The 26169-nt window shown below is 44.7% G+C and overlaps 1 protein-coding gene and 2 pseudogenes across 6 annotated transcripts; 1 reads left to right on the forward strand and 2 right to left on the reverse strand.

Annotated features, from left to right (window-relative positions):
- Positions 1 to 5301: 5301 nt before the first annotated feature.
- On the reverse strand, positions 5302 to 7143 carry LOC147980887 (protein FAR1-RELATED SEQUENCE 5-like; annotated as a pseudogene).
- A 189-nt stretch (positions 7144 to 7332) lies between these two features.
- LOC125548930 (ABC transporter I family member 11, chloroplastic-like) overlaps positions 7333 to 26169 on the reverse strand; it is a 161104-nt pseudogene continuing 142267 nt past the window's right edge.
- Positions 19030 to 24986, forward strand: LOC125545531 (uncharacterized). Of its 6 annotated transcripts, none has more exons than XR_015598745.1 (6): positions 19030 to 19492; positions 19572 to 19672; positions 20860 to 20906; positions 21280 to 21553; positions 22430 to 22498; positions 22589 to 24599. XR_015598745.1 is itself a non-coding variant. In XM_048709517.2 (5 exons), the coding sequence occupies exons 1-4, from the start codon at positions 19332 to 19334 to the stop codon at positions 22461 to 22463; spliced, it is 390 nt and encodes a 129-aa protein (XP_048565474.1). In that variant the 5' UTR covers positions 19030 to 19331; the 3' UTR covers positions 22464 to 22498; positions 22589 to 24599. The 6 variants fall into 6 exon arrangements, 2 of the variants coding, with proteins under 2 accessions (XP_048565474.1, XP_048565472.1); XR_007300070.2 differs by lacking the exon at positions 21280 to 21553 and adding an exon at positions 24606 to 24986 and having other exon boundaries at positions 19031 to 19492; positions 22589 to 22681; XR_015598744.1 differs by lacking the exon at positions 21280 to 21553 and having other exon boundaries at positions 19031 to 19492; positions 22589 to 22681; positions 23588 to 24599.

Consider the following 26169-nt stretch of genomic DNA (forward strand, 5'->3'; position numbering starts at 1 on the left):
AAGACATGTCACCTGTACATTGTGTACAATAGAACTACGGGTTATTTTCCTGAGGATGACATTGATTCCGAGGTTCAAATTTTACATGTTACATGCATCTAGTTTATGGCTACGTCTTTTTTGAGTTCTTCCTAATATAATTCCTATGGTTTTCTACAGGAAGTGAGAATCCAAGAAATGGAGGGTCTTGCTAGAGAGTTGGCAGAGAAAGACCAAGAACAACTTAAGTTGTATGGTTACATTGATGTTAAAGAGAAAAATATTGAAGCACATGGGTCGTCGCCAACGACGCAACGCAAGAGGTCACTGGATTTTGGCAGTGCAGAAGACAATATGGAGTAGGCTCAATTGTTTTTCAACCAGTTTAAGCTTCAAACCAGGATTATTTAGTTGCAAACAAAAATTTTGTTTTCTGTTTCACACTATGTTCGCAATTATGGTACAATTTATTCATGAGACAGTTCTTTGAACAACAATGCATGTGTTTTATGATCAATCATACAGTTGTTTCTGAGTTGTTTTTGAGATGGCATTGTGTCTAAAGAAGTTTCCATCTATAAAACTTGGCACGCAGTCGCATCGGAATCGCGTATCACGCGAGAGGCGTGCGTCGCACGGGAGCGCGTCGCACGCGAGCTTGTTTTCGGGTAGAAATCATAACATATTTCGGATAGATAAAGTTCACGTCCGCCACCCGCGCATGCAAACCCACGTCGCCGCCATTCCCATGCATGCATGCCTCAGGCGCAGACAACGAGACGGCCCATCCGAATTAGGCCCATCCGAAGTAGGCCATCAGAACCCTCCCCGCACTCCACCTATTCCCCTCGCACTGTGGCCTCCCTCCCTCCATCGCCAGATCCCCCACTCGTCCCCCTCTGTCCGCCGCCCCTGCACGCTGTCGGTGACTCCACCCCCGCCGCCCCCGCGCCCCCCGAACGGGATCGGCCGGATCCATCTCCTCAACCACCGCAGGACAGCGCAGGTACCCCAGTTTCTGTTCACGTATCAATGGTATCCATGCTGATAATGCTAGGTAGATCGACTGAGTGTAGCAATTTTGTGCCACCAATCCACTTTTCTAGAAAATACTTGCTAGAAAACCATCTGAAACTTGTGATGCTTGCTACTGTATAATATAGGACTTTTCAAAGTTCTGTTATGATGGCACTATTGGACACATACAGTAGAGCTGCGTTTTTAGTTGTTATACTTTCAGTTACCATCACTGCTTGGGAAAGGCCGAATTGGATGCATTCAGGTCTGCAGTTGATTGTGTATCATCATAATGTAGGTGCTGTGTTGTGTGATTCTTCATGCTGACAACTTCAGCTTTTTCAGTTATAGTGAAAGGCTTCTGTATAAAAAACTACTAAATGATCATAAAAACTTCTAGACAACATTCTGTATGATCTGACCAAAACTTGAACTAAATGATCACCAAAAGTTGAAGGATTTTGCATCACATCACAACCATAAGTGTTCTGCACCAGCATCATAACAATCACATAACTACATAACAAAAGCAAACTTGTTCATCATTACAAAAGCAAACTTGTTCAACATAACAAAAGCTAACTTGTTCAGCATTATAAAAGCAAACTTGTTCAACCACATAAGTGCAAATTGAGACACATAATACCACAAACAACTCAATATCCCTAGTAGTAGGGGTCATCCCAATGATCCTCCGCCTGGTGCCAGTACTCCAAACCTTCTTTGACGATTTTGATTTTCTTCCATGCCTCGTAGGTGACATACGCATCTTTCGCTGCGTACTCGATGAGGTTGTTTGGCAGTGGGCTGTCCCCCCATAGTTTGTGGTCCAATTCCTTGTTGATCTTCTGCTTCATTTCCTTGTACGATGGGTGGATGAGGCTGGCTGCAAACTCAGCCACAGCCTGCCACTTCTTTCCATTGTTTGGAACTCTCCATTTGCGCTGCATGTCGACGTACTTGTCAGGGTTGATCTCCAAACCAGACAATTTCAGCTTCTCCTTGTCACCTCCAATGGAGAAGCCAACAAAGGTGTACAGCTTCTTCTCCTGCAGGAGCGGGCGGAGTTCCTTGGGCCTGCATCAAATTAATCTGGTGCATCAAATTCATCTACTTCAAAAACTTCAGAACTTCAGAACTAGTATTGCATCTACTTCAGAACTACAGAACTATTGCGTCTACTTCAGAAACTTCAGAAACTACTAATTAGACAGAAATGTCAGAACTTCAGAAACTTCAGAAATGGATGTTTTTACCATTTGGTTGCCGCGGTGATGTGGTATACCAGGACGAGATCCTCCACGCATAACTGTAGAACTGCAGCCTTTTGCGGAGGTTCATCTTCCCTCGTATACTCGACATCAACGCCGATCAACCGAGAAAGCATGCCGCCGAGCCTCCTCCTGATCTCGCGGATCCTCTTGTCGGCTTCGTCTGGATTGCTAGTGCATACGACATCCAGCTTCTCCTTCTTCAGGTGGATATCAACCATGAGCGGCACGGTGTAGTCCTGCTTCTGCCCGGGGACCGGAACATCGTCGTCGACCACCGGCAGCTCCTTGCCAGACGCCTTACCTTGGTGACGCTTGGCAGACGGAGGGGAGTTGCTCCACGATGCCTCCGCCATTCTCTTGGCAGACGGAGGGGAGTTGCTCCACGATGCCTCCGCCATTCTCTTGGCAGACGGAGGGGAGTTGCTCCACGATTCCTCCGCCATTGCCCTCCTGGCCAGCGATGGTGGAGGCAGAGGGGAGTTGCTTGATGGTGGAGGCAGAGGGAGGCAGAGGGAGGAAGATGGAGCGACAATGGAATGAGGAGGGAGGCAGAGGGAGGCAGATTGAGCGGCAATGGAATAGGAGGGGAGTTCCCTGCATCGTGGGGAGTTGCCAGTGGAGGGGAGTCGTGGGGAGTTGCCAGTGGAGGGGAGACATGGGGAGTTGCCTTGAAAACTCAAACGTCCTGCCCTTTGGCCCTCAAAAAATCTGGAGGGGAGACGTGGGCCCTTTGGTTTGTCCTGTTTCTGAAACAAAACAAAAAAAATAACAGCCATATTTTGCTCTCACTGCAACCATATTAAGAGATCAAAAATGGCACCAAAAAGTCACTGCAGCCATCCTAAATGGCACGAAAACAGCACCAAAACAACATCAGTCAAAACAGCAAAAAATGCATCCATCGATCGTTCTTTATTTCTTCTAACATTCCGTGTTCTGTGCAGTGAGATAGACACAACGCTACAAATGCAGGCTGACAACGCCCGCGATTTCATGACCATCAGGACAGACGGCGGCTTCATCCACGCTCCGGTCCTATGAGTCGAGTCGAAAGTAGTGATGCTATGTGTAGTTCTGAAACATTGATTGGCTCATGTTGTAATTAAACTTTAATGAATTGTATGTCTCTTTGGTTTGGACAGTCGTTCAACTTAGATGTAATCGATGCTATTTATTACTAGGACCATGAATTGTGCTATTAATGTCTTGCTTTTCTCTTCCGATCCTTTTGTTGCACACTTATTTATTGCTTATGTATTGTCTGTTGTTTGGCTTGTGCATAGAGATGCCGTCGTATGTCGTGTACAAGGGTAAGGTTTCCAGAGTCTACGACGACTGGGAGGAGTGTCGGAGATAGGTTCACCGTTTCAGCGGTAACAGTTACAATGGGTACACCACTAGGGCGAAGGCGGAATCTAGATACGCCCGCTATCTAGCGGGAAAGAGGAGGGAGCGTTGGAGGAACCGGATGAAGACCAGTTTCATCGCGATGATGCTCATCGTGATGACCGCAACTCTCTTCTATGTGATGGTAGTTTAGATGATCGATATCGACTTGTAATGTGAAGACAAACTCGCTACTCGCGGTCTCGAGACTTGTAATGTTCTATCTTTGTTCGGTCTTTTCAATTCGGAGACTAATATGATGAATTGTATTCGGAGAGCTATCTTCTATTGTATTGGATGAATGTGCTGTTGTTGTGTGGTGCTGTCTATATTCTGTCCAATAATATATTTTGTAACCTGTGAAAATATTAGAAATGTGCATTTTTTCGACCACCTCCAAATCACCTCAGTTTTGGCACACATGATATCTTCCACAAACAAAACTAGGTTTCCAAGTTTTTGAATTTTTTTGAATTTATAATGCACTCTAGACTAACTGCTGAAAACATCGGTCTATGCCTCAAGGGGGCATTGTAAAATAATTTTTTTCAAAATTTTCTTGCATACACATGTTTTGCACATGTGGGTGACCATGAACAAGAAAATTTGGGTGATTTGGAGGTGGTGGAAAAATTCACGTTTTTTCAAAAACTGGCTTAAGTTAGACCAAATGGTCCCTCCGGGAATGCGGGCATTTTTTCGACCACCTCCAAATCACCTCAGTTTTGGCACACATGATCTCTTCCACAAACAAAACTAGGTTTCCAAGTTTTTGAATTTTTTTGAATTTATAATGCCCTCTAGACTAACTGCTGAAAACATCGGTCTATGCCTCAAGGGGGCATTGTAAAATAAAATTTTTCAAAATTTTCTTGCATACACATGTTTTGCACATGTGGGTGACCATGTACAAGAAAATTTGGGTGATTTGGAGGTGGTGGAAAAATTCACGTTTTTTCAAAAACTGGCTTAAGTTAGACCAAATGGTCCCTCCGGGAATGCGGGCATTTTTTCGACCACCTCCAAATCACCTCAGTTTTGACACACATGATCTCTTCCACAAACAAAACTAGGTTTCCAAGTTTTTGAATTTTTTGAATTTTTTTGAATTTATAATGCCCTCTAGACTGACTGCTGAAAACATCGGTCTATGCCTCAAGGGGACCTGCATGCAAGAGTCGGGGACCTGCATGTGAATAGTGATTCATCAAGGCCTTGACAGCTACTGGCACAGCGGCTGCCGCCCGATTTGCATGCAGCGAAGATGAATGTGCATGGAGGTTTTTCAAAGATTTCCAAGCACACCCCAGTGGGCCCCGCTTATTTAAAAAATACGTCAGTCATTATTGCTCTGTAAATGAAGAATATGCATGATGATTATGAATATGCATGACAACCATAGTAAGGGTGAAGAATCATAGTGCCTAATTTGTCGAAATACATCATCATTCTTAAAGTTGGACATCAAATGATACGCACAGAAAATGGAAACGAAAGATGTCGAACTAATACAGTAACATGGCAGTACAACTGCACTTCACTAAATTACTGTCACGATGAAATAGAATGTAAAGACCACGTCACACAAAGCTGAATGGCACACGACTTTCTCTGGCTCATCGTCGGTTCATGCTGTATGTAGATATCACAGTTCAGCCTCGAGATCCTACACAGAAGAATACAATAAATAACATGAACATCAATTATGAGTAAAACACATGCAAAAAAAATATGAACATATTTCGTACCTCTAGCAATTTAGCGCATTTATGTCGATTGTGACCTGGTTTCTTGCAATAGCCACAGATATTCTGTGATCTTGACTTCTTTGTCTTTGCCTGCAGCCTTTTCTTCGGTGCACCTCGTCCTGGCACATGCACGGGATCCAGAACCTTATCAACTTTCTGCGAGTGCGGCATCAACGGGCCAAACCTAATGCTGTTATGCTGAGCATTAGTTGACTCCTTGCTGTCAGCTTGTTCAAAACTTGATTGCTTGCCATGATGTTGTGCTTGCAAAAGCATCTTTAGACGGTGATAGTCCTCATCAGAGTGGCATGCCTGGAAACTTGCGGCATGACTACAATTCCGCAACTCGCGGTACCTCTGCAGGCTTACCGAATAGTCATACATCTGGTTTTTTCTGGTAGGTGTGTATGCACATTTTGCATTCATAGTCCACCTAGTGGGAACGCAACAACCGGGCAGAATTGTTTGTTTTAAAATCCCCAATATGTAAAAAATGTGGGAACATGGTGTGCCTGCGCATTCCATCTTACGGCAAGAACAACTCACCCTGTGCAAAAGACCTCCTTGCTCTTCAATGCGCACTCCAAACTTTTTATCCATTCTTTCCTGCTTGGACACAACATAAGTGGAATCTTCTGATCCATCTAGTATCTCTCTAATCTGACATTTGCTGACAGCATCTATGCTCCATAAGACCATCTTAAAGACACTAGGTGTGAAAACTATTGCAGCGTGTTTCTCAAGCGGCGAAGCATTTTCCTCTGTAAATGGAACGGACTGCAAGGCTTCGACGTCATGGAGAGCTTCGTTAATCCGTCGCGACGCAAGGCAACGCTCATAGTGCTCTAGCATTTCAAACAACGACATCTTACCCTCAAGATGCGTATGTAGCACAGAGTTCAAGCTCTCACTCCTCTGATTGCTGCTCAATCCTAGGAAACAACGCCCCTCAAGATATGGAGCACACCACAACTTTCTCATCTGATACATCTGATGCAGCCAAGACTCCTCACTGGTTACTTTATTCCGTTGTAAGAATTGTATCCATTTTATCTCATGCTCTTCAATGGAAGAAGTATCATAAATGAAAGATCTGAATTCCTCCTTTACGTCGTCATCATGCAGATGGCGTACAATGTTCTGCTGAATGTGCCATATACATAGTCTATGGTTTGAGTCTGGCCAGACCACCCTTATTGCTCTCTGCATTGCAAGGTCCTCATCTGTGATCACAGATATCGGATGCTTCTATGCCATGCAATCAGAAAAGGTCCGCAACATCCACTCGTATGCCTGGCTTGTTTCATGAGAAATTATACCACAGCCAAATATAACAGTGCTGCGGTGGTGATTCAACCCGACAAAAGGCACGAATGGCAGATTGTATTTGTTGGTTCTGTATGTGCTATCGAAAACAATGACGTCTCCGAAAGCCTCGTAGTCAAGTCGCGATTGACTATCAGCCCAGAACAGTCCCTTCAGATGGCCATGCTCGTCTACCAAGTACTTGAAGAAAAAATCCACATCTCGCTCTCGCCTCGCCATCATGTTCATGATCACCGTTTTAGCATCACCGGCACTGATTGTCTCCTGCTTATTAGCATGGCAGAAATTATAAACGTCCCTCTTTATGCATCCAACCTTATCAAATCCACCGTATTGAAAGCACAAAATATCCATAATACGGTATTTGTGGATCCCACATTTTTCCATGTCCGCAATGTCCGCTTTCTGCTCATCGCTAATTCGTCTGTGCGAACGCAGCAGACAAGAAAGATCCCGTGGGGCTAGAGGATGGCTGTGCTCATCGACGAAATCCTTGACAAACCACCGACCGGTTTCCTCCTGTCTCGTAATGACCAATTTAGCATTACACCCAACACGAGTTAAACTTCGTGGCCTCCTTTTTCTATCTTCCATCTTTTTTTTCATGTGCTTATCTTCGCGAAACCCTTGACGACTACACACAATTTCCTTAAAATTATGTATTTGTTGGATCCATCCCACTCAACGTAGCTTTTCCTCACACTAAAACCTTTTTCAAGAGCATATTTGTTGTAGAATTCATAACCTTCAGCCTCACTATCAAACATCTTGCTGACAACATTTACATACTCGAACATACTCTCATCACTTGCATACGCCATGTCTTCCTGCATATGACATGTGAGGGAAACCAATCATCAACATCTTTCTGTTTATCAATGTTGCAGGTGTAAAATAGCTCATAGGAAAAGACAAGTGCATGGAAAAGACTTTGCTGGTTTGACATGTGAGGGAAACCAATCATCAACGTCCAACAAGTAGTATCTCATCTTCCTTTAAACTATATTTCATGCGCTATGCAAACCTAAAGTGATGATGACTTTAATAAACTAAATTAAGTGAACTATGAAACCAGTATCTCATCTTCCTTTACTATATCTCATCTCAAACGTCAACATCTTACTTAAACAAACATGATGCAATTAGCTCAAGAGAAACTATGCCACGATGAAGCTTTCCATTCGTTGTTCTAGTCCGTACCCGGATCTTGTGGGGTTGAGGTTGCACTGCATGCACGGTGGAGGGGCGCAACGGCCAAGAGAACGAGCAGAACGCCAAGCCGAATTCATACCTTAAGGATGGTACGCGCGAAGAGATGGGATCGCCGCCGCGGTCGCCGCCGATTCAGCCGGCGCAGATCCGGCCTTCTTCTTCTTCGGTGACGGCGTGGGGGGCTGGGGTTGGTTGGGTGGAGGACGAGGACGATGAATTTATTTCTCTCGCCGGGCAGGTCGAGGACGGAGAAGGTCAGGAGCGGCGAGCGGCGACGAATAGATCGGAGGAGGATTCTAAATTGAATTGCATGCACTAGGGAAACCTAAATCGATGATGACTAAAAAAATCAAAGTAGGAATGTAGGCTATGAAACAAAGTAAGTTTATGGCCTATCTCCTGCAGGCATTGATATCTCCTGCTGCATCAAGAAAAACAAGCCTACTTTCAGAACAAGCATTGATATCTCCCGGCGGCCTAACCGAGGGGCCAACCGCAGAGTATAGATCCATCTACGAGGAAGTTGGAGTTTTTGCCAATAGTCACTTCGAGCGGGCCAATCAAATGGGGAGGATTTGAGATTCGGGCGATTCATACCTTAGGATGCAAGCCCGGAAGCGATGTGATCGGCGGGGGCGAGTTCCTATAGTGCCGCCGCCGACACTGCCACCGCAGATGTCGCGCCTTAATCTTCTTTCCTGAAGCCGAGCACGTCGTTTATAGTGAATGGGACGAGGTGGAGGACGAGGACGCCGCCGCCGACGGTGTTGGTTCCTCTCGCCGGGCTCGTCGGACAGAAGGAAGAGGACGGGAATGAGAACTTGATGAGAACGAGGACTGGATCTAGACGTCGTGGACGTGATCGGTTCAAAACAGAATATTTTACCCTGGACCATTATGCCCTTCTCTGATTAAACTAATTAAGTTAATTCATTTTTAATCCCCCACCAGATCGGACGGCCAATAAAAATCGGAGAGGTAAGTATTCGAAAGTACTGCCAGTACTTTCCCAATCACCGTAAAACACCTCATGATAAAAACATCTCTTGTTTTGGAATATCATGAACATTCTTTATGAAGTGCTCCCTAGTGATAATCTACAGTTAGAAATAGAGGGAGAGGAACTGGCTCCGCTCTCCCACGCAGCCACACCAACATCGTCGCCTCGAGGGAGGAGTGGGCGCAAGTATTAGGCAGCGACGACGGTTTCGATCTGTGATTTTTGCCTCGACACCGGAGGCGGCGGATTGATCTCATCGAAATGGCAAGGTCACAACGACTCATCTACATGACTCTTTATTGTGTACATGAGCAAGAATATTGAAAATTTCCTCGTGTAGCTTTCCTAACAAGTACTGGTGAACATCAGCTCGTATAACTTGATTGTTTTTAGAGACTTATCCATGTGACTTATGATGCACATGAATAACATTTATCTGCTATGCTTATTAGAAGTGCTCATGTATGAATAGCATCTATATATGCTAAGCTTTCTAGAAATACTCATGCACACAACAAGGACCAAATAAGCCAGCTGAATGGGCGGCAGCAAACTAGACACCGCACAAGCACGCCTCAAGCGGTGCCACCGGGTGGCGCCCCAACCACTAGTAACACATGAAGGGGGGAGTGAGCAGAACGCAGAGATGGAGTTACTCATTGAGAAGCTCGATACTCCTTGGGTTCATAAACGTGGCCGCGGAAGGAATTTGATGGCCAGATCAAGAGGATGGCCATGTCGTTGGGCTAAAATGTGTAGAATCACCTGGAGTGCGTGTAAGAGGCCGGGGCACGAGAACAGTGCCGTTTTCTAGTTTTTTCGGTCAATTTTCCCCAATGCCTCCTATTCCTAAGTAAGACACAGATCAAAACTGTATGGTTCCTAGGCACATCTTCTTTCATTTTGGCTTCTCGTTTCTTGAGACGGCTGCACATACCACTTCACTAGACCACATTCTCTCCTTGGTGCTTTGCTTTGGCTGCTACCACCTCACTACCGTACACGGTATGATGAATCAATAGTGTGTAGTGAAGACTCAAACACCGGTGGTATATAAGGATAGCAAAAGGTTCATTCATGGTTGTGGAAATGTGCAATGAAAAGTCCGTGGGTGCATTTCATTTGGTCAGACTCTTCAATATACTTCACCTCCGTATTTGTGCACATGAACATAACATACGCAAAGTACCATCCTACTATAATACTATTATGGACAAACATCCGGTAGGTGTGGAGTCACTCTTAATAGATTTTCCAACATGCCATGTACTATAACAAACACTACATTTGGATTTCTAGCTAGCTATGTGCCTGTGACTGCAACAACTAATGGTTAGCATTCCAGCTGAACAAAATAATCCGTTTTGTGTTTTTCGTCTGGCTAATTTTTTTGCTGCATTTTGCGTATGGAAGTACAATGGGGAAACATTTCTAGTGTGTACAGGTAAAACTTCCTCCTTCAAAGTTCCCCCAATATCCATTCTCCATTAGCGGTCTACCAGCGTGTATAGTTCTCTGCAAAACGTTTTTAATTAGACATTTTGACAGCCTCAGCTCAAGCTTATGATTTAGAAGTTATATGCTTCCAGCTAAATGCCTGAATTGAATTATGGAACAACCAGGATGTAGCTCATAAGATTTCATTAGTGGCTCCAACGATGCACAACTATACAAAAGCATTGTGTTTTATGGCAAGTACTAAATTACCTTAGGTCATGACTTACAACCAATATGGTATGGTCTTTCTTTAGGCCCTTCGAGATTGACCACATTAGCCCGAGCTTTCCAATTTGATGATGAAGTTACAAAACTGGTAACCAGTACTTGAAAGAGCATATACTAATTTGAACAAACTATTTAACACTGTACAATAATTGCGCAAGTGTGAAAATTATCTTTAAAACTATCTTATTTTGCAGCGAAACTTCTCGAGCACTCACACAGATGATAGGCATTCATGTCAGTATGTAAATAACCTATTACTGAAGGTAGTATAGTAGTACCTGATTTATCAAGTATAGTAGTACTTGATAAGAAGTACCTGCAAATTTATGTGAAAATTATCTTATTTTGTAGCAAAACTTCTCAGCACTCACACAGATCATAGGCATTCATGTCAGTATGCAAATAACCTATTACTGAAGGTAGTAGTTACTTCGTCAAGTATAGTAGTATTTGATAATAAGTACCTACAAGTTTATGTGAAAATTGCACAATCCGCGTGCCAACTACCCCAGTCACAAATCACCTCCATATAGAGACCAGGAAGATACGTCACCACTGCCGCCACCGTGAAAGAGTAATCATGAAAATTCACCATCCATCAGAAATCAAGGAACGAAAAGCCTCCACCATGAATCACCACAGGCGTCGTTGATGCCATGACCGGGTCCCCCCTTCCCAATTGAATAATTAATTGTATGAAGATAAGTAAGTTGTATAAATGGTGTGCTCCTTAACATCAGTTAGCCACCGAGGCGGTCCCCCGCGCGTCGCCTCTGGCGCACGGGGGAAACCCTAACCGCGCCACCAGCTGCCCCTCCCCGCTCCTCCCCCGCTTCGCCGCCGCCGGAGGGGACAACGGCGAAGCCCGCGTGGTCCCCAAGAAAGGTGGCGGCGGGGCGTCCTCGTCGTTCTCGCGCAGATCTCACGGCAGCCGGTGACGATCTCGCGGCGGCCGGTGGCGCGCGGCGGTGTTCCGTCGGTGGCTGGCGCCTGCTGCCCGTGGGGCGGCGTCCCTCACGGCGGCGGGACTGCCCCTGAACAGCGCTTGGTGGTGGCCACGTGGCGGCGCGCGGGTGGGATGGATCTGGGCTTCCGATCTGCGTCCTCGTCGTGGCAGCGCTTGCCGTTGCCCTCGGCCATGAGGCGTGGTCCAAGACGGGCCGAACGCCGGTGGTGCTGGCCAGGACGCACGCTGGCAGCGCCCTACTTCATCTCGCGTCGTCTCGCTGGCCAATGATGGTGGTCATCTTCTTCGTCAGAGATGGCAGGCCAGAGGCTTGGTGATCGGATCTCGAGATCCATCATCTAGTCCCGGCTGCGAGTTGGGGAGACATGGTTGCCGGTGAAAACCGAGCCGTTGGCAGGCGATGGCGCGGTTCTACGCCGTTACCTTGATGGAGGCATCGCCGTGTAATTACTATTGACCCACTCGTGCTGCTCTAGGGGAAACCCTAGGATCTGGTGTTCCAGATCGGACGATGGCGGCACTGCGGTGTCGTTTCTCTCTTGGGAGCATTTTTTGTGGAGCAGCGCTGGAAGTCAGAGGCAGGAGGTGGAGCGGCTTCGTCTTGCACGGAGCTTTGGTGGAGATGTTAAGTCATGCCTGACCGACAAGTGCTACGCTTTGTTATGCCTAGTCGGCAGGTGCTATGCACGATAGATCTTCCAAAGACTTCAAGTTGTGTCGGCTGGTGGTACTTGGCAGCATGGGGCAGAGGTGTATCAGTGGCGACCGCGACGTGCACAGCTGTTTGCACGCAGGAAGGAGGTGCCGTTGGGCGCCGTGGTGACGTCGACGATACCTAGACCGAGTAAGGTTGACGCATCAGTACAGTTCTGAAGATGGAGCGGTGGAGTTGGCAGCGGCGGCCTCTGAGAGCACGCCGGACCAACGAGACCCATGCCCGACAGACGTCCTGGATGGGTCCTCAGGTCTTAGATGTTAGGTTTGGCTGCGATGTCTGTTCGGTATTAAGCCCAGGCTATCTGCGCCCCTTCATCAACTGGATAGGTGTAGCAACAGTTTGTTGCTTAGACGGCGGCTTTAGTCTTACTGTGGTATTACTTTGTAAGGTCTTGTGAGAATAATTAATAAAGTGACCGTATGCATTGCTCAGATGCAGAGGCCGGAGGTCATCCTCCTTTTCTAAAAAAAGTAAGTTGTATAAATAGATCTACTCCCTCGGTTTCTAACAAATTCTGTGTGCATGCTCTACCCCAATAAACAAATTGAGCATTCAGCCAGTCCTGTTCAGAAACTGATAAGAGCAGTTTTTTGGTGCCAGTTGAGGCTTATTACTATATTTGCTACTTCTGCTAAAGAGCTAACTCTTTGCAATTAATCCTTGGCTTTTCTTCCGTGCAACCACCGTTTGGCAATGAGTTATAGGAATTGCATTCCAAAGACAGTCCAATTAGGTTAGTTTGGATGTTTAGATTAAGAGTTCCCAGTGTTTGTTTCTGCTTTCATGCTACTGAACATTTTTTTTAGAAAAGCCATCATGGCGGTTTTTTATTGATTTGGTATCACAGTTACATCATCAGCTGAAACACAACAAATAAAATCTGAAGGTTCTTGTCAAGAATGGTTCCCCTCGCTAAATCTAGCTAGATTATGGGCAATGCGAGAAAATTACATGTGTAGAATTACAACATAGAAAAGTACATTCTTGTAAATAGCTGCAGCCACGCCTAGAGAGTTACCACCATTTTGCATGACTTTCACAACTTCAATGCAATCACTTTCGACTAGGAGTCTGTTGCGCCTTACGGTCCTTGCAGTGATCAAACCATTCTGAAGAGCACACGCTTCAGCAGTTGACCGTGTATCGATGAATGGCAGAGACGAGCTACCCCAACAACTGGAGCTGATGTAACCTGTTTCATCGTCAAAAGTGACGTCCACATATAATTTCACAAATCCCTCTGGTGGTTTATTAATTCCAACCATGTTACTAAATATCTTAGTTCCCCGAGCCATAATTAATCCGAAAGAAGTTACTAATACAATGCAGCTTGCATGGATTGGAGAATACATTGTCTCTGTTGCCTTAATATAGCTACAATTACCATTACAGTTTAGTCGGGCGTCCTCCTAATATTCACAAAGCAGCCCAGGAAAGTAATGAGCAGGAGCATTGGTGTGTCCTAGATCTACCGACCAATCTGGGCCCGCGTGTCAGTTTTGTGGTGCAAGAGCACAGAGGTGCGCCCCAGATCCTAGTTTGGGCCACTAGTGGAAGAGCACCCTTGCAGGAAATGGCAAGATGCCAGGGCATAAAAACAATACTGCCTTCCATATTTTCCCATCAGTTTCCCCCAACGCCTCCTATTCTTCACGTAACTAAGACACACATCCAGACTCCAATTCTTTTATGCTCTTTCATTTTTGGCTTCTCGACAAGGCTACTAGGTACCACTTCACTCGACCATTTTCTCTCCTAGGTGCTTGCTTTGGATGTAACCACCTCACCATTGTACATCGTTTGATGAATCAATGGTATATGGCGAAGACTCAAACGTGGGTGGTATATCAAGACATCAAAAACTTCATTCATGGTTGCAAGGGAAGGTCCATGGGTGCATTTCATTCGCTCAGACTCCTCAAGACAATTAACTGAGAGCACATGCTACACATCTGTATTTGTCACAAGAATAGAGCGTGCGCAAAATAGCATCGTAGTATTATTGACGAACATCCAGTAGGTATGGAATCAGTCCTGATAGATTCTGTAACATATGCCTTGTACTCATTCAAATATCACATTAAGATTTCTTGCCATGTATGTATGCAACAACAAATGGGTCAGAATTCTAGCTGCACACAAGAATTCGGTTTTTAGTTTTTTATTTGGCTAACTTTTTGCTGCATTTTGCGTATGAAAGTAAAAGGGAAAATGTTTCTAGTCTATACATGTAAAGGTTCTGCAAAACATTTTTAATTAGACATTTTGATAGCCTTAGTTCAAGCTTATGATTTGAAGTTATACAATTCCAGCTGAATGCCCGTTTCCAAGTATGGAACAACAAGCGCGTAGCTCACACTAGTACAGTTTCGTGCTATTAAGACCCCAACTTCGCACACAATGGACGAAAACCGTGTGTGATAAGCACATCGGACACAATAAAAAATTAGAACCATGTGTCAAAAATACGAACGTGTGCGAAGCTGGGCTCATCACACACACTTTTTCTAAAAAACTGTCTGTGATTATTTGCACACAATTGCCATAAAATAATTGTGTGTATTGTTATGTGATATCAAGCACAGTTCATTTTTCATGGCTTGTGGCGATGTTTTGCAGACGTTTTATTGAAATGAACTATTTTCTTAGTCTACAGTTATCACATACGGTACGTTTACTATAACTGTGTGCGATTGTTTTTTGTTATTATCAACTACTTCACGTGCACTGTTGCAGAAATCGCACACGGGGATGGATAAGAACTAGTGTCAGCCCACGCGACCAATTTTGTTCCCGCTGGAACGCTCGTCGGCGCATTTGGCCTGCCCAATTTTCACCCATTTCCGTGCGTCGCCGCCGCAACGGTGCGATACAAGCGTCAGTGCCTCTCATCAGGTGCGTCGCCAAGCCTTACAGGCCAAGCGTCGTGGTAGGTGGTAGGAAACCAGCATCCGCCGCTCTGGTTAAGAAAACCCCCAATGTTGATAATATGAAATGTTTCCAATGTTGATAAAAAGTAACTCATCCAATGGCATTTAACATTCAGAAAACTGAAAACAAAACATGCTCCAAGCAGAAATATCACAAGTATCGCCGCGCTTTGGGTAGTTGGCTTGGTGGGGCAAATCTCAGCGCGCCATGCGATCCAATGTGCAACACCTCTAATGTTGCTTTGCATCTAATATTAGTGGGACAAACCTCACGCCAAGCAAAACATTTTATCTAGTGTTTTGGATGTGCATGTGCAAAAGAACAATCAATGTGGGATGAACTATTTGCAACCCCCCTGTCTTATGTTTTCCATATTTTTTATAGTATCCCCTAGGGGGTTTTCCCTAGTATATCGGACAGTGAACTATTAAGCTATAGAAAAAGGACTTGCATCTATGCAATATCTATAGTTTCTTGGAGCCTGTTTGATTTTATTTTTCTCTATAGAAACTCAAATAATGCATGGTTTCTTGCAATTAATCAGGTGTTCTAAAATACAAATGATATTTGGGGAACTCACATTTGATAAGCACTCAACTCCCAAGATAATAGGCTTTGTACTCATACACTCACTAGTCACTAGATTTGGAAGCAAAGGGCCACGATGTATCTCGGGTGTGTAGCTATATCCCCCTAGCTTTTATTTGTCTTGTCAAGCTATCAGGGAGGGGAATAACCACAAGAATCACTCATGAAGGGAAGAGTGGGCAGAACACAGGGAGGGGGTGCTCGTTGACAAGGTCAATACTTCTTGTGTTCGCATAAATGGCCGTGGAAGGAACTTGACGGCCAAATCAAGAGGATGGCCAAATGGTTGGGCTAAAACGTGTAAACGACTACCTGCCATACCAATGAGAGGTCGGACCACTAAAACAGTGTTGTTTACTAGTTTTTTCCGCCAATTTTCCCCAATGCCACCTATTCCTAAGACACACATCAAAACTCTATGGTTCCTAGCTACATCTTCTTCCATATTCTCTTCCCGTTTCTTGACACGTCTGCTAGGTACCACTTTACTACACCACTTTCCCTCCTTGGTGCCTTGATTTGGCTGGTATAACCTCACTATTGTATCTTGTTTGATGAATCAATTGTATGTAGCAAAGACTCAAACATGGGTGGTATATAAAGACAACAAAAACTTCAAACATGGTTGGTTGGGGAGATGTGCAACGAAAGGTCCGTGGGTGCATTTCATTCGGTCAGACTCTTCAAGATGATTAACCGAGAACAACTTTGTATTTGACTATTTGTGCACATGAACAGAGCATACACAAAGTAGCATCCTGCTATTATTGGTAAATGTCCTTTAGGTATTGAGTTACTCCTAATAGATTTTGTATCATGCCTCGTACTATTTGACCCAACCAACGTGGCCATGTCATGGGTTTTCATCTAGGAGAGGAACCTGACTAAACTCCATGCAATGCCTTCAACAAGAGAATGCTGCCTGAACAACAACATTGCTAGGTTCAACTAATGAAGGTCGTACCTAGAGTTTTCACCCCTAGAACATGAGCCCTTGCACTCACAGAGCACCACCCGGCCGGGTCGCCATGTACTGCCATCACCTAGCCACAAAATTAGAACCATGTACGTGCAACACTTGTTGCCGAGGAGCACTTAGGGATGCCCGTCATCTCCGACTATCTCATGCCACCAAGAGGCCCCTAGCCGTCGGGGGCTCTCCTTCCTTCCTTCCCTCCCTCCCTCCCCCACCGCCGAAGGATGCCGCCGACCTATAGCCTAGGGGCAGACGGTGGTGGTGGGGGTCGCCCTCTCTCCTGCGCCATGGGGATATGGTCCAGAGCCCCGCGGTGTGAGGAGGCGCGGCCGATCTGGCCTTGGTGGTGTGGCGGGCGTTCCTGCCTTGACTGACGGCGGTGCGTCAACCGGCTCGCCTTCGGTAGCGATGGCTGCGGGCGCGATGGCCGTCCTTGCTGCGCTGGCTACTAGATCAATGGCTACGGGCCATCTGACCTCGGATCGGCTGTGGCGGCATGGAGGGCCTAGTGGACGGGTAGGCGCCGTGAGTGGTCTAGCCTCCGGACAGATCTGATCTGGTCGGTGCGTCCTGCTCGCTGCGCGCTGGCTCAGATCGGTGGCGACCCGTACACACGATGCTTGATAGAGGTTTGTCGAGCGGATCCGGGTGAAAACCTCCTTCTCGGCTTGTTGCCAAGACCAGCGACGTCGGCACTCTTTTGTGATGTTACCTTCTTGAAGGAATCGCTGTGGAGAAGCTCCAGACCTCTATCCGCTACCTCCGGGGGAAACGCTAGATCAGATGACGGCAGTGCTCTAGTGTCGTTTCCCCCTTGGGGGCGTCATTCTTGGAGGTGTACATGGGCTCGAGGGACCAATGGATGGCTTCTTTGGTGGAGCTTCGTCTTACACATTGATGGCGACGGATCTCGGTAGCGTGGCGCAGTGGAGACACGGTGTCCGATGCGCGGAGATGGACTCACACAGGAGGAGGACGCTTTCTGGCGTCATGGTGGCATCAATGGCAGAGAGGCCTGGCAAGGTCGGTGCGTTAGTTGCTCTGAAGATGGATTGGTGGAAGACGGCGGCGACGACACATGAGAGTGCGTCAGACCGGTTTGTACCCTAAACCAAATATGTTGCTTGGTTGGGGCCTCCGGCTTTAGATGGTAGGCTTTGATGCGATGTATGTTTGGTATTAGGGACTATCGGCACCCCTTCATTAAGTGGATAGGAGTAGCGACGATTGTTGCTAAGATGGTGGCTTCAGACTACGTGATGTACTACTTTGTAAGGTCTTTGTGAAAAAATAATAAAATGGCTGTATGCATCATCCGAATGCAGAGGCCGGGGGTAATCCTCCTTTTCTAAAAAAATGCCACCGAGAGGCATGACCACCCACACAGAGCCAATTTAGACCACTCACACGGAGAACCAGAAGTTGAGTCGCTAGATGCCATCTTGGACCATGTAGAGCAATCCAAATCTTTGCATTGAGCGGGAGACATCCAATAACTGAAGCAAGCTGTCAGGAACCTCCAATAGGACGCTAAACCCGCTGACATTGCGCCCCGTAGAGACGGTTAGCAGCATGGGGTCGCGTTGCCATGTGCAAAATAACCGATGCACGACAACTACGCGAATCACAAATTTCCTCCATATAGGGACCCGGAAGATGCATCGTCGCCGCCAGAAAACAGTAACCATGAAAATTCACCATCATCGCGAATTAAGGAAAGAAAAGCCTCCGGCTACAATGGAATCATCACAGCGGTCGTTGACGCCACGACCGGCTAACGCGCTTCCCAATTGAATAGCGCTACTCCTTTGGTTCCTAACAAATCCAGTGTGCATGCTCTACCCCAATAAACAAGTTGAGCATCCAGCCAGTTCGGTTTAGAAATGGATAAAAGTAGTTTTTGTGCGACTTGAGGCTTATTATTGTGTTTGTTGCTATTGCTAAAGAGCCAACTTTTTAAAATCTTTGGCTTTTCTTCTATGCAACCACCATTTGGCAATTGTGTCCTCAGCAACAAGTGGTCTTGCATTCCAAAGACAATGCAATTAGCATAGATTTTTTTTGATAAAAGAAGCCCCCTTTCAATCCAAAACAATAAGGTGTGCATCAAAGGGGCTTGCTCATGCGTGCCATGTGGCGCACGTAGAATGTGTGGGTTGCAGGAAATAAGAGGGGAAAAAAAAAGCTGTCGAGCGAAACCCTCGCACCGCACGTCCTCCACCTCCCTTCACCTCCAGTGCCCCCTCCTCCCTCTCCAGCGCCGCCACAGCCGCCTGGGCGATGCTCCCACCCACCACCCATGGTTGAGGTCGGCGAAGCGGCCCATCGCGAGGCGCCTGGGGACGCTGCCTCCCTCCGCCGCCAGCAGCGGCGACCGGCTAGCGTGCGTTCGCCGCCGCCAAAACCGGATGGCGTGCTGTCCGGCGAGGGGCCCGACCTGTCGTCTTCGTCGCGCGTCCTGGGCCGACGGAGGGGCAGACGCCGATGCCCACCAGCGGCGGCATGCTCGATCTGGATATTCATCCTCGTGCCCAGCCGCCGCTCCTCGGCATATTCCTCTCTCCACACCGCCGCTCGCTCCATCGCGTCACCCGCACTGCCGCTCACCTTCGCCTCGTCAGCGCCTTCTGCTGCTACTGCCGCCGGCGCGTCTCCTAGCTCTTGAACGACCAAACCATGCATCGCTACTCCATGGGATTCTAATTTGCCTTTGCATGCTTGCAGGTTTGATTGCTGGACCAGCTGCTGGACGTGGAGCACTAGATCCGGCAGGCGGTGGTGCTCTGGGGCGTCGCCCCCCTCGTCGGCGCCTTCTCGATCACCGTGTCAGTCTCCCCCTCCCTCCTCAAAGCCCCATATTTCTCTCTCTGTCCCTTCACCGTAGACATAGATTCAGGCTCATTGTTAACTGAATTCATGAGCTCATTTCACACTGGACAATGCTTCTCAAAAATTGCAAGGCTTGAGGCCTACTTATTATTTTTTTGACTGTCAAAACTGAAAGATTTTGACTGAAGTTGCTTGTGTCGGCATCATCCGCCGCGCTGTAAGGTTGCTTGACTGAAGTTGCTTGTGCTTGTGATTCTGAATATAAGTTGACTGAAGAGTGCACAAAGGATCTGAATTCTGAAACTACACCCTGTTCACATTACACCCTATTCCTATTATAATCATGTTCGTCAGTGAACTGAATTCTGAAACATTCAATCAAGAGTGAAAGTATTGAATGTGTACATACTCAACAAATTCAGTCAAAGTGAAAGTATTGGATGTGTAGCTACTCAATGTGTGCTCAATAAATTTGGCCATTACTGCAGTCCATCTAAGTTAGACAATATTTTGAGGAAGAGTAACTTAAAAGTGTCAGTTGTTGTGTCAAATTAGTCCTAAAGCAAATTTGATGGAAATAATCTTAAGAAAATTTAAATGAATTTTGACTGAGTAACTGAAATTTGAATGGTCCTCCATCTGTACTTGGCAGGAGTATGGATTATTCTGCCTTCAGAAATTAAATTATGTTTTTTTCAAAATATGATTATTCTTCCTTCAGAAATTTTGTTCTCATTATGTAACTGAACTTGAGTTTAAGTCATTTTTATAATCAAGTCACCCTGTGTTTTTACTAGCCTGGCATGAAGCTTCTGTTGTTTACTTGTTTACTCTGAAACTTTTGGCCAAACTGCCCACTCAAAGTTTAATTAAGCTTCTTTGCAAACATGTGTTGTGCTCTCAAACAAACTTGAACACTAAAACTTGTGCATTCTTTCTCTTTCTTTCCATTTCTTTGCTTTGAAGTGTAAAAATGAAGTTAACGTGAATTGCGAGGGGAGAAAAAAACAACACTTGCTCTAACTGAATTTCTTTGCTCCATAGATATCAGTGATGGACACTTTGCTCTAACTGAATTTCACATTTCACAATTTGTGATGGATACACACAGAAATAGAGTTGAATAGTGCTCATGTACACTTGGTTATGGCATTGAGTTAACTGGATATTGCTACTACTGCAGGTAAACTCACAATTATTGTACAGATTGATGCTACGGCTGTACTGCAGGTACACACACATTTCTGAATTTAGTCAACACTTACAGCAAAATGTTCACCACAGAATAATCCAATTTATGCACTGCTTGTGTTACATTGAGAAATCAAGAATGTGGCAGGTTAAATTTTTCAAAGCCAATTACTCCTATGGTAATTTAGAAATTATGTGCTTGTCAATGATGTTCCTTGAATGACCATAAAAGACGTTTGGTAGCTAATTTCTAATTTATAAATGAGGCTAAGTATGTTAAATAAATTCAGCTTCTTCTTAGTCCTTGTAGTATCCCTATTGATATTATTCCAAATAAATTCAAATAAATCCAAAGCCCTGGAGTACTTGATCGCGTCAAATCATGGACATCGCTCGTTGGCATGCGGCACAGGTGGGCAGGGGCACCTTCGGTGGCGTAGATGGGCCTTGCCCGCGCGACAGTTGATGAGGCTGAGTGCCGTTGGTGGCTGGGGCCTAGGCTGCTACTGCGAGCGACGGGGGACGGAGGAAGAAGGAAAGGGGGTAATTAGCGTGAGGTTTACAGAGGACTTTTTTTTTGTAAAAATGCCAATGAACTATGCTGGCGACATTATTTTTCGGACGGAGGGAGTACTACTTTGGTTGCAAAACTAGGAGACGACTATTCATATTGTGCTGCCCTGCAAGTGAGGTTCCTTGCCCATTAAGTAATTTACTCTTTGGCTGCATGTTTGGGTGTGTAGGGTTCTCACTGTTTGAACAACTTTCAATATTCTAATTCAGCCGCGTGTACAGGTTTAAGAGTCATCCTTTTATATGAAAAGGAAAAACACCTTTTGGTTTAACAAAAAACTTGTATATATTTAGTTAGAGGCCTACTACATTCTAGGAAGAGCTGGGCTGATTATGCACTATTGTCATTTATTTGGTATATGTTAGATTTTCTTACACATTACCCTTATTTTAACTAATGAGCTTATCATGGCTGCCTGCCTGGCTGGTAAAGTTTCCAAACAATATATCAAGATCGTTTTTCTATTTTTTTGGCCGCAAGACGTTACAGTCCACTTGCTAGATATGCACATTCCTTCTTTATCAATCAAGCTTGATTATTATCCATGTTCTTTGCTTTGGTGGATTCTTCTATGCTTGCGTTCTTAGCCTTTCTGTTTTGGTGCAATCTTCTATGCTACTACCAAAGCGGCATGTAATAGGATCAACATGATTTCTTTGCATATCTGCTCGTAAAAGTGGCACTATGTCTAAGGTCAATGAATCATCCATCTCAGTTCAAATATTCTTAGATGATACGTCAATGATTTATGTGGAAGATGTAAATTTGTCTTGAATTGATGGCTTTCCAGCAAAAATAGATGGCAGACAATAATGGGCACTATTTGAGAGCCATGCAATCCTGTCGTATTCTTGGTTAACTCCAGTCTTGGTTGTCAATGCATTGTTGTAATCATATTATCATAATCTGATTGTTATTTCTAATACGACTACTCTTTCTAGGCTTATGCTGATTGTAGTCCTCTTGTGTTTGCATTCCGTCTTACTAGAGTTCCAGTAATAGACACATTATGGAAGTGGTGAGGGTCGATGACTTGATTTGCATCAGTGAGATGAAGGTATGTATGTACACCGAGTAGCAAGTGCCATTGTCCCTAAGTTTTTTTAATGATGTTGTGTTTGACACACTGATTGGCTCGACTATTCAGATAGCTGCCATTGTAAATGCCACTGTGCCATAAAGCCAAGGATTAAAGTTGTCTGCAGTGAACCGTGTCTCTGTGAGAGGATCATAACAAGAGGTAACACACCGCCCTTGCATAATAATGTAGTAGTATATGGATCATAACAAACTGTGGTTGTGATCAGACCTTGTAATTTTTACCTTTCCTCCAAGATCATCCTCTCCTAATATGCCATGTGTCGACATGGGCTAAGCTTGCCCATGTAAGTGTAGCTCCTCTAATCTTATTACTATGTTCTGATGATCTAGCTTATTTGTTGCATCTTCATCTTTTCACATGGGATTGCCTTGTGCTTAATTTGGTCTGATCATTTGCTTAAAAGATACAAGACTTGTTTCTTAGTGCTCCTTCCCCGTGTTCTCATTGCTTTTCAGTTTGTCAATTTGAATAGGATCAGTGACGTTTTGTGAATCAAAATTTGCCTAGGAATCTGCAGTGTTCTCTTCCTATCGGTACAAGAAAACCCTGCATTTAGAAAAAAATATACCACCTCATATTTGAGGTAGGTAAATTCAAAATCTGACTTCGTAGCTGAAACAATGAAATAGGACTCAGTGAACAACTAGAGGTAACTCATGTTTCCATGAAACTACCAACAAAGTGCAAAACAAATTGCTATCTTTAGCTACCAAGAAACCTTCTGTATGTTTTCAGTATCTACAAATCTTTCTTCATTGTCGGCTAGATAGTTTCATGCTTATTTTCTTCTGTAATTATCTTTTTAGGTCAATTCACACATGATATAACTAATCTGCTGTATGGCGAATTAATTTAGCTCTGTTTCAGGTCAATTATTTGTGGCAGACTTTCCCTTTCGGTTAAGTGATATACCCAATAGCTGTAAAGAAATAAAGTTGCAGTGTCGTGATATATCATTTTATTTTTGATTCTTTTGCCTTGTGGTGTTCAGTACTTGTGGTTAGTTGATGTTTGTTTTCTGATTCTATTGGTTTCTGTTAGTAGGGTTATCTGACATGGTTTGCAATGTTAGTGCTGGTCTCAAGGTTTTATAGAAGCATTTGTGTGTTCTCAAGCTTAGGAGTTACAAGGAGAAATGGTACTATGGTCTTGAACTTACACTGATCTGTTGCTAAAGAATGATCCTTAGCTTAGTTACTTAGCTTGATTTCTTTTTTCGAGGATAGGTTTGGAGTTGTATCCACTTTTGTCTAGGTTGGTACTTCGACCAGAATTCTCGCATGGCATTATATGCCAAGCTCAGTTGTTGTACTTCATCTGATGCATGCTGAATGCAAACAATTGTATTCTTTTTCTTATAATATGTGAACCATGTACTGCATCAACACTCGATGTAGATTGTGCTTTCAATTGGCCGAGCACAAGCACGGTTGACAAAAAATATTCATGTGCTACCCAGAACAAGAAAAAAAGGGGTGAAATAGTCGCCTCCTACCTGGCACAGCACAACCACCTCTCAGGAGGCGCCACAAGGGGGCGCCCCAACAACTATTTATATTATTCTGTGGCTCACATATTATAGTCAAGATATTAGATATAGTGGCTGTCATAGATTTAACCAAAAGCCTTGAGACAAGTGCTGCCACATTGCTACAAATATTGGTACAGAGGTGGTACAGTGATGCGTGTATTAATGTAGTGGTTGTTCAACTAAATACTATTGGTACAGAGTAATATTACTTCTCTTTTCAACATGTCTAATATGTATATATATATATTAATCGAGCTATTCAACTATAGGTAGTAGGCATAGAAAAAAGTAGGTGCATATGTAGAAAAGAAACCGTGGGGCAACAAAGTGTGGTGCTTGCATAGCTTCACAAGCTTGGAGAGAGAGATAGTCAGATCTTTAGTTAGCTTTAGTTCATAAGTATGTGAGTCCTATTTTATTAGTCCACTATGGTGTCTACAATGTAAAGGAACATTATATTTGAAATCACATATATGTTTATGAATCATTATGAGTTCTAAATGATCATTTTTACATGGACAAATGTCAAAGATATGCTCCCAGGCTCCATGACGAGCAGGCAGTGGCGATCAAGGGTGACCTTGTCAACCGTGGAGTTGCTGATGCTCTAGATCTTGAAAGAGAGTATTCAGGCCACTGATGTGTAAACTTCCTTCTGTTTATACATGACCTTTTAGGGAAGATCAACTCTAATGATAGCACAATGCACTTGTTCTTGCTGTTGCTGGCCGTTGAAGGCCTGTAGGGTGTTTTGGGCTGCTGGTTTCCCCTTTTGGGTTTGCTCTGGGTGGAAGAGCTTGCTAAACCACCTCTGTAATGTCAAGTTCTAAAAAATAACTTCTGTAATATGCATTATCAATTTTATGATAGGAAAGTGAAAGGGACCCCTCTATCTGGCACCGCCTAAGTTCCTTTTAGGAGGCGCCACCGGGTGGCGCCCCAACTACTAGTTTCCATTAAGAGAAACCAAAGATCGACCGGCTACAATGCAAGTACGAAAGAAACTAAAAAATAAAGAAAGAAAGAAAGAGCAAGCCCGGTGCATTCCTTTCTGGCATGCCAAAGGAAATGTCACCAACATACGCAGCAGAACTATTGTATGACAGATGTTGCGACGGATGTTGCTTAGACGGTGGCTTTAGTCTTACTATTGTATGACTTTGTAAGGTCTTGTGTGAATAATTAATAAAGTGGATGCATACACCGTCCAGATGCAGAGGCCGGAGGTCCTCCTACTTTTCTAAAAAAAAATACGAGCAGAACTCTACAACCAAGCCAAATGCAAAAGCCAGCACTGCGGCAGTCACCAGAGACGATCAATTCTACTTATTACAGACCAAGGAGCAATTAGCTTAGTTTGGATGTTTAGATTAAAAAGTTCTCAGTGTCCGTTTCTGCTTCCATGTTACCGTATATCTTAGTTCGTGGAACCATAATTATTCCGCAAGAAGTTCTAAAATAATGCAGCTTGCATGGGCTAGAGAATACATTGTCTCTGTTGCCTTAATCTAGCTGCAATTACCATTACAGTTTAGTCTGGTGTCCTCCAAATATCCAGAAAGTGGCTCAGGAAGGTAACAAGCAGGTGTACCGGTGTATCCTAGAACTTACAATCTGGTCTCGCGATGCTGTTTTATGGTCAAAAAAGACAAGTTCATGCAAGAAGGCCGATGTGCACCCCAGATCTTAGTGTGGGTCACTGGTGGAAGAGCGTCAAGGAAAGAAATTGCAAGAGACCAGGGCACAAGAACAATACTAGCTTCTATGTTATCCCATCAATTTCCCCCAATGCCTTCCATTCTCAAGTAATACACACATTCAGACTCCGATTCTTTCATAATCTCTCTCATTTTTGGCACCTCGACAAGGCTACCAGGTACCACTTCGCTAGACCATTTTCAATCCTCGGTGCTTGCTTTGGCATTTTGGTTGTTACCACCTCACTATTGTATATGGTTTGATGACCTGATACTATCATACAACAAAGACTCAAACATGGGTGGGGATATAAAGACGGCGAAAACTTCATTCGTGACTAAGGAGATGTGCAACGGAAGGTCCGTGGGTGCATTTCATTCGGTCAGACTCTTCAAGA

The sequence above is a fragment of the Triticum urartu genome, chromosome 3A (assembly GCF_056163025.1).
Source record: "Triticum urartu cultivar PI428250 chromosome 3A, HENAU_Tu73, whole genome shotgun sequence".
NCBI classification, from domain to species: domain Eukaryota; kingdom Viridiplantae; phylum Streptophyta; class Magnoliopsida; order Poales; family Poaceae; genus Triticum; species Triticum urartu.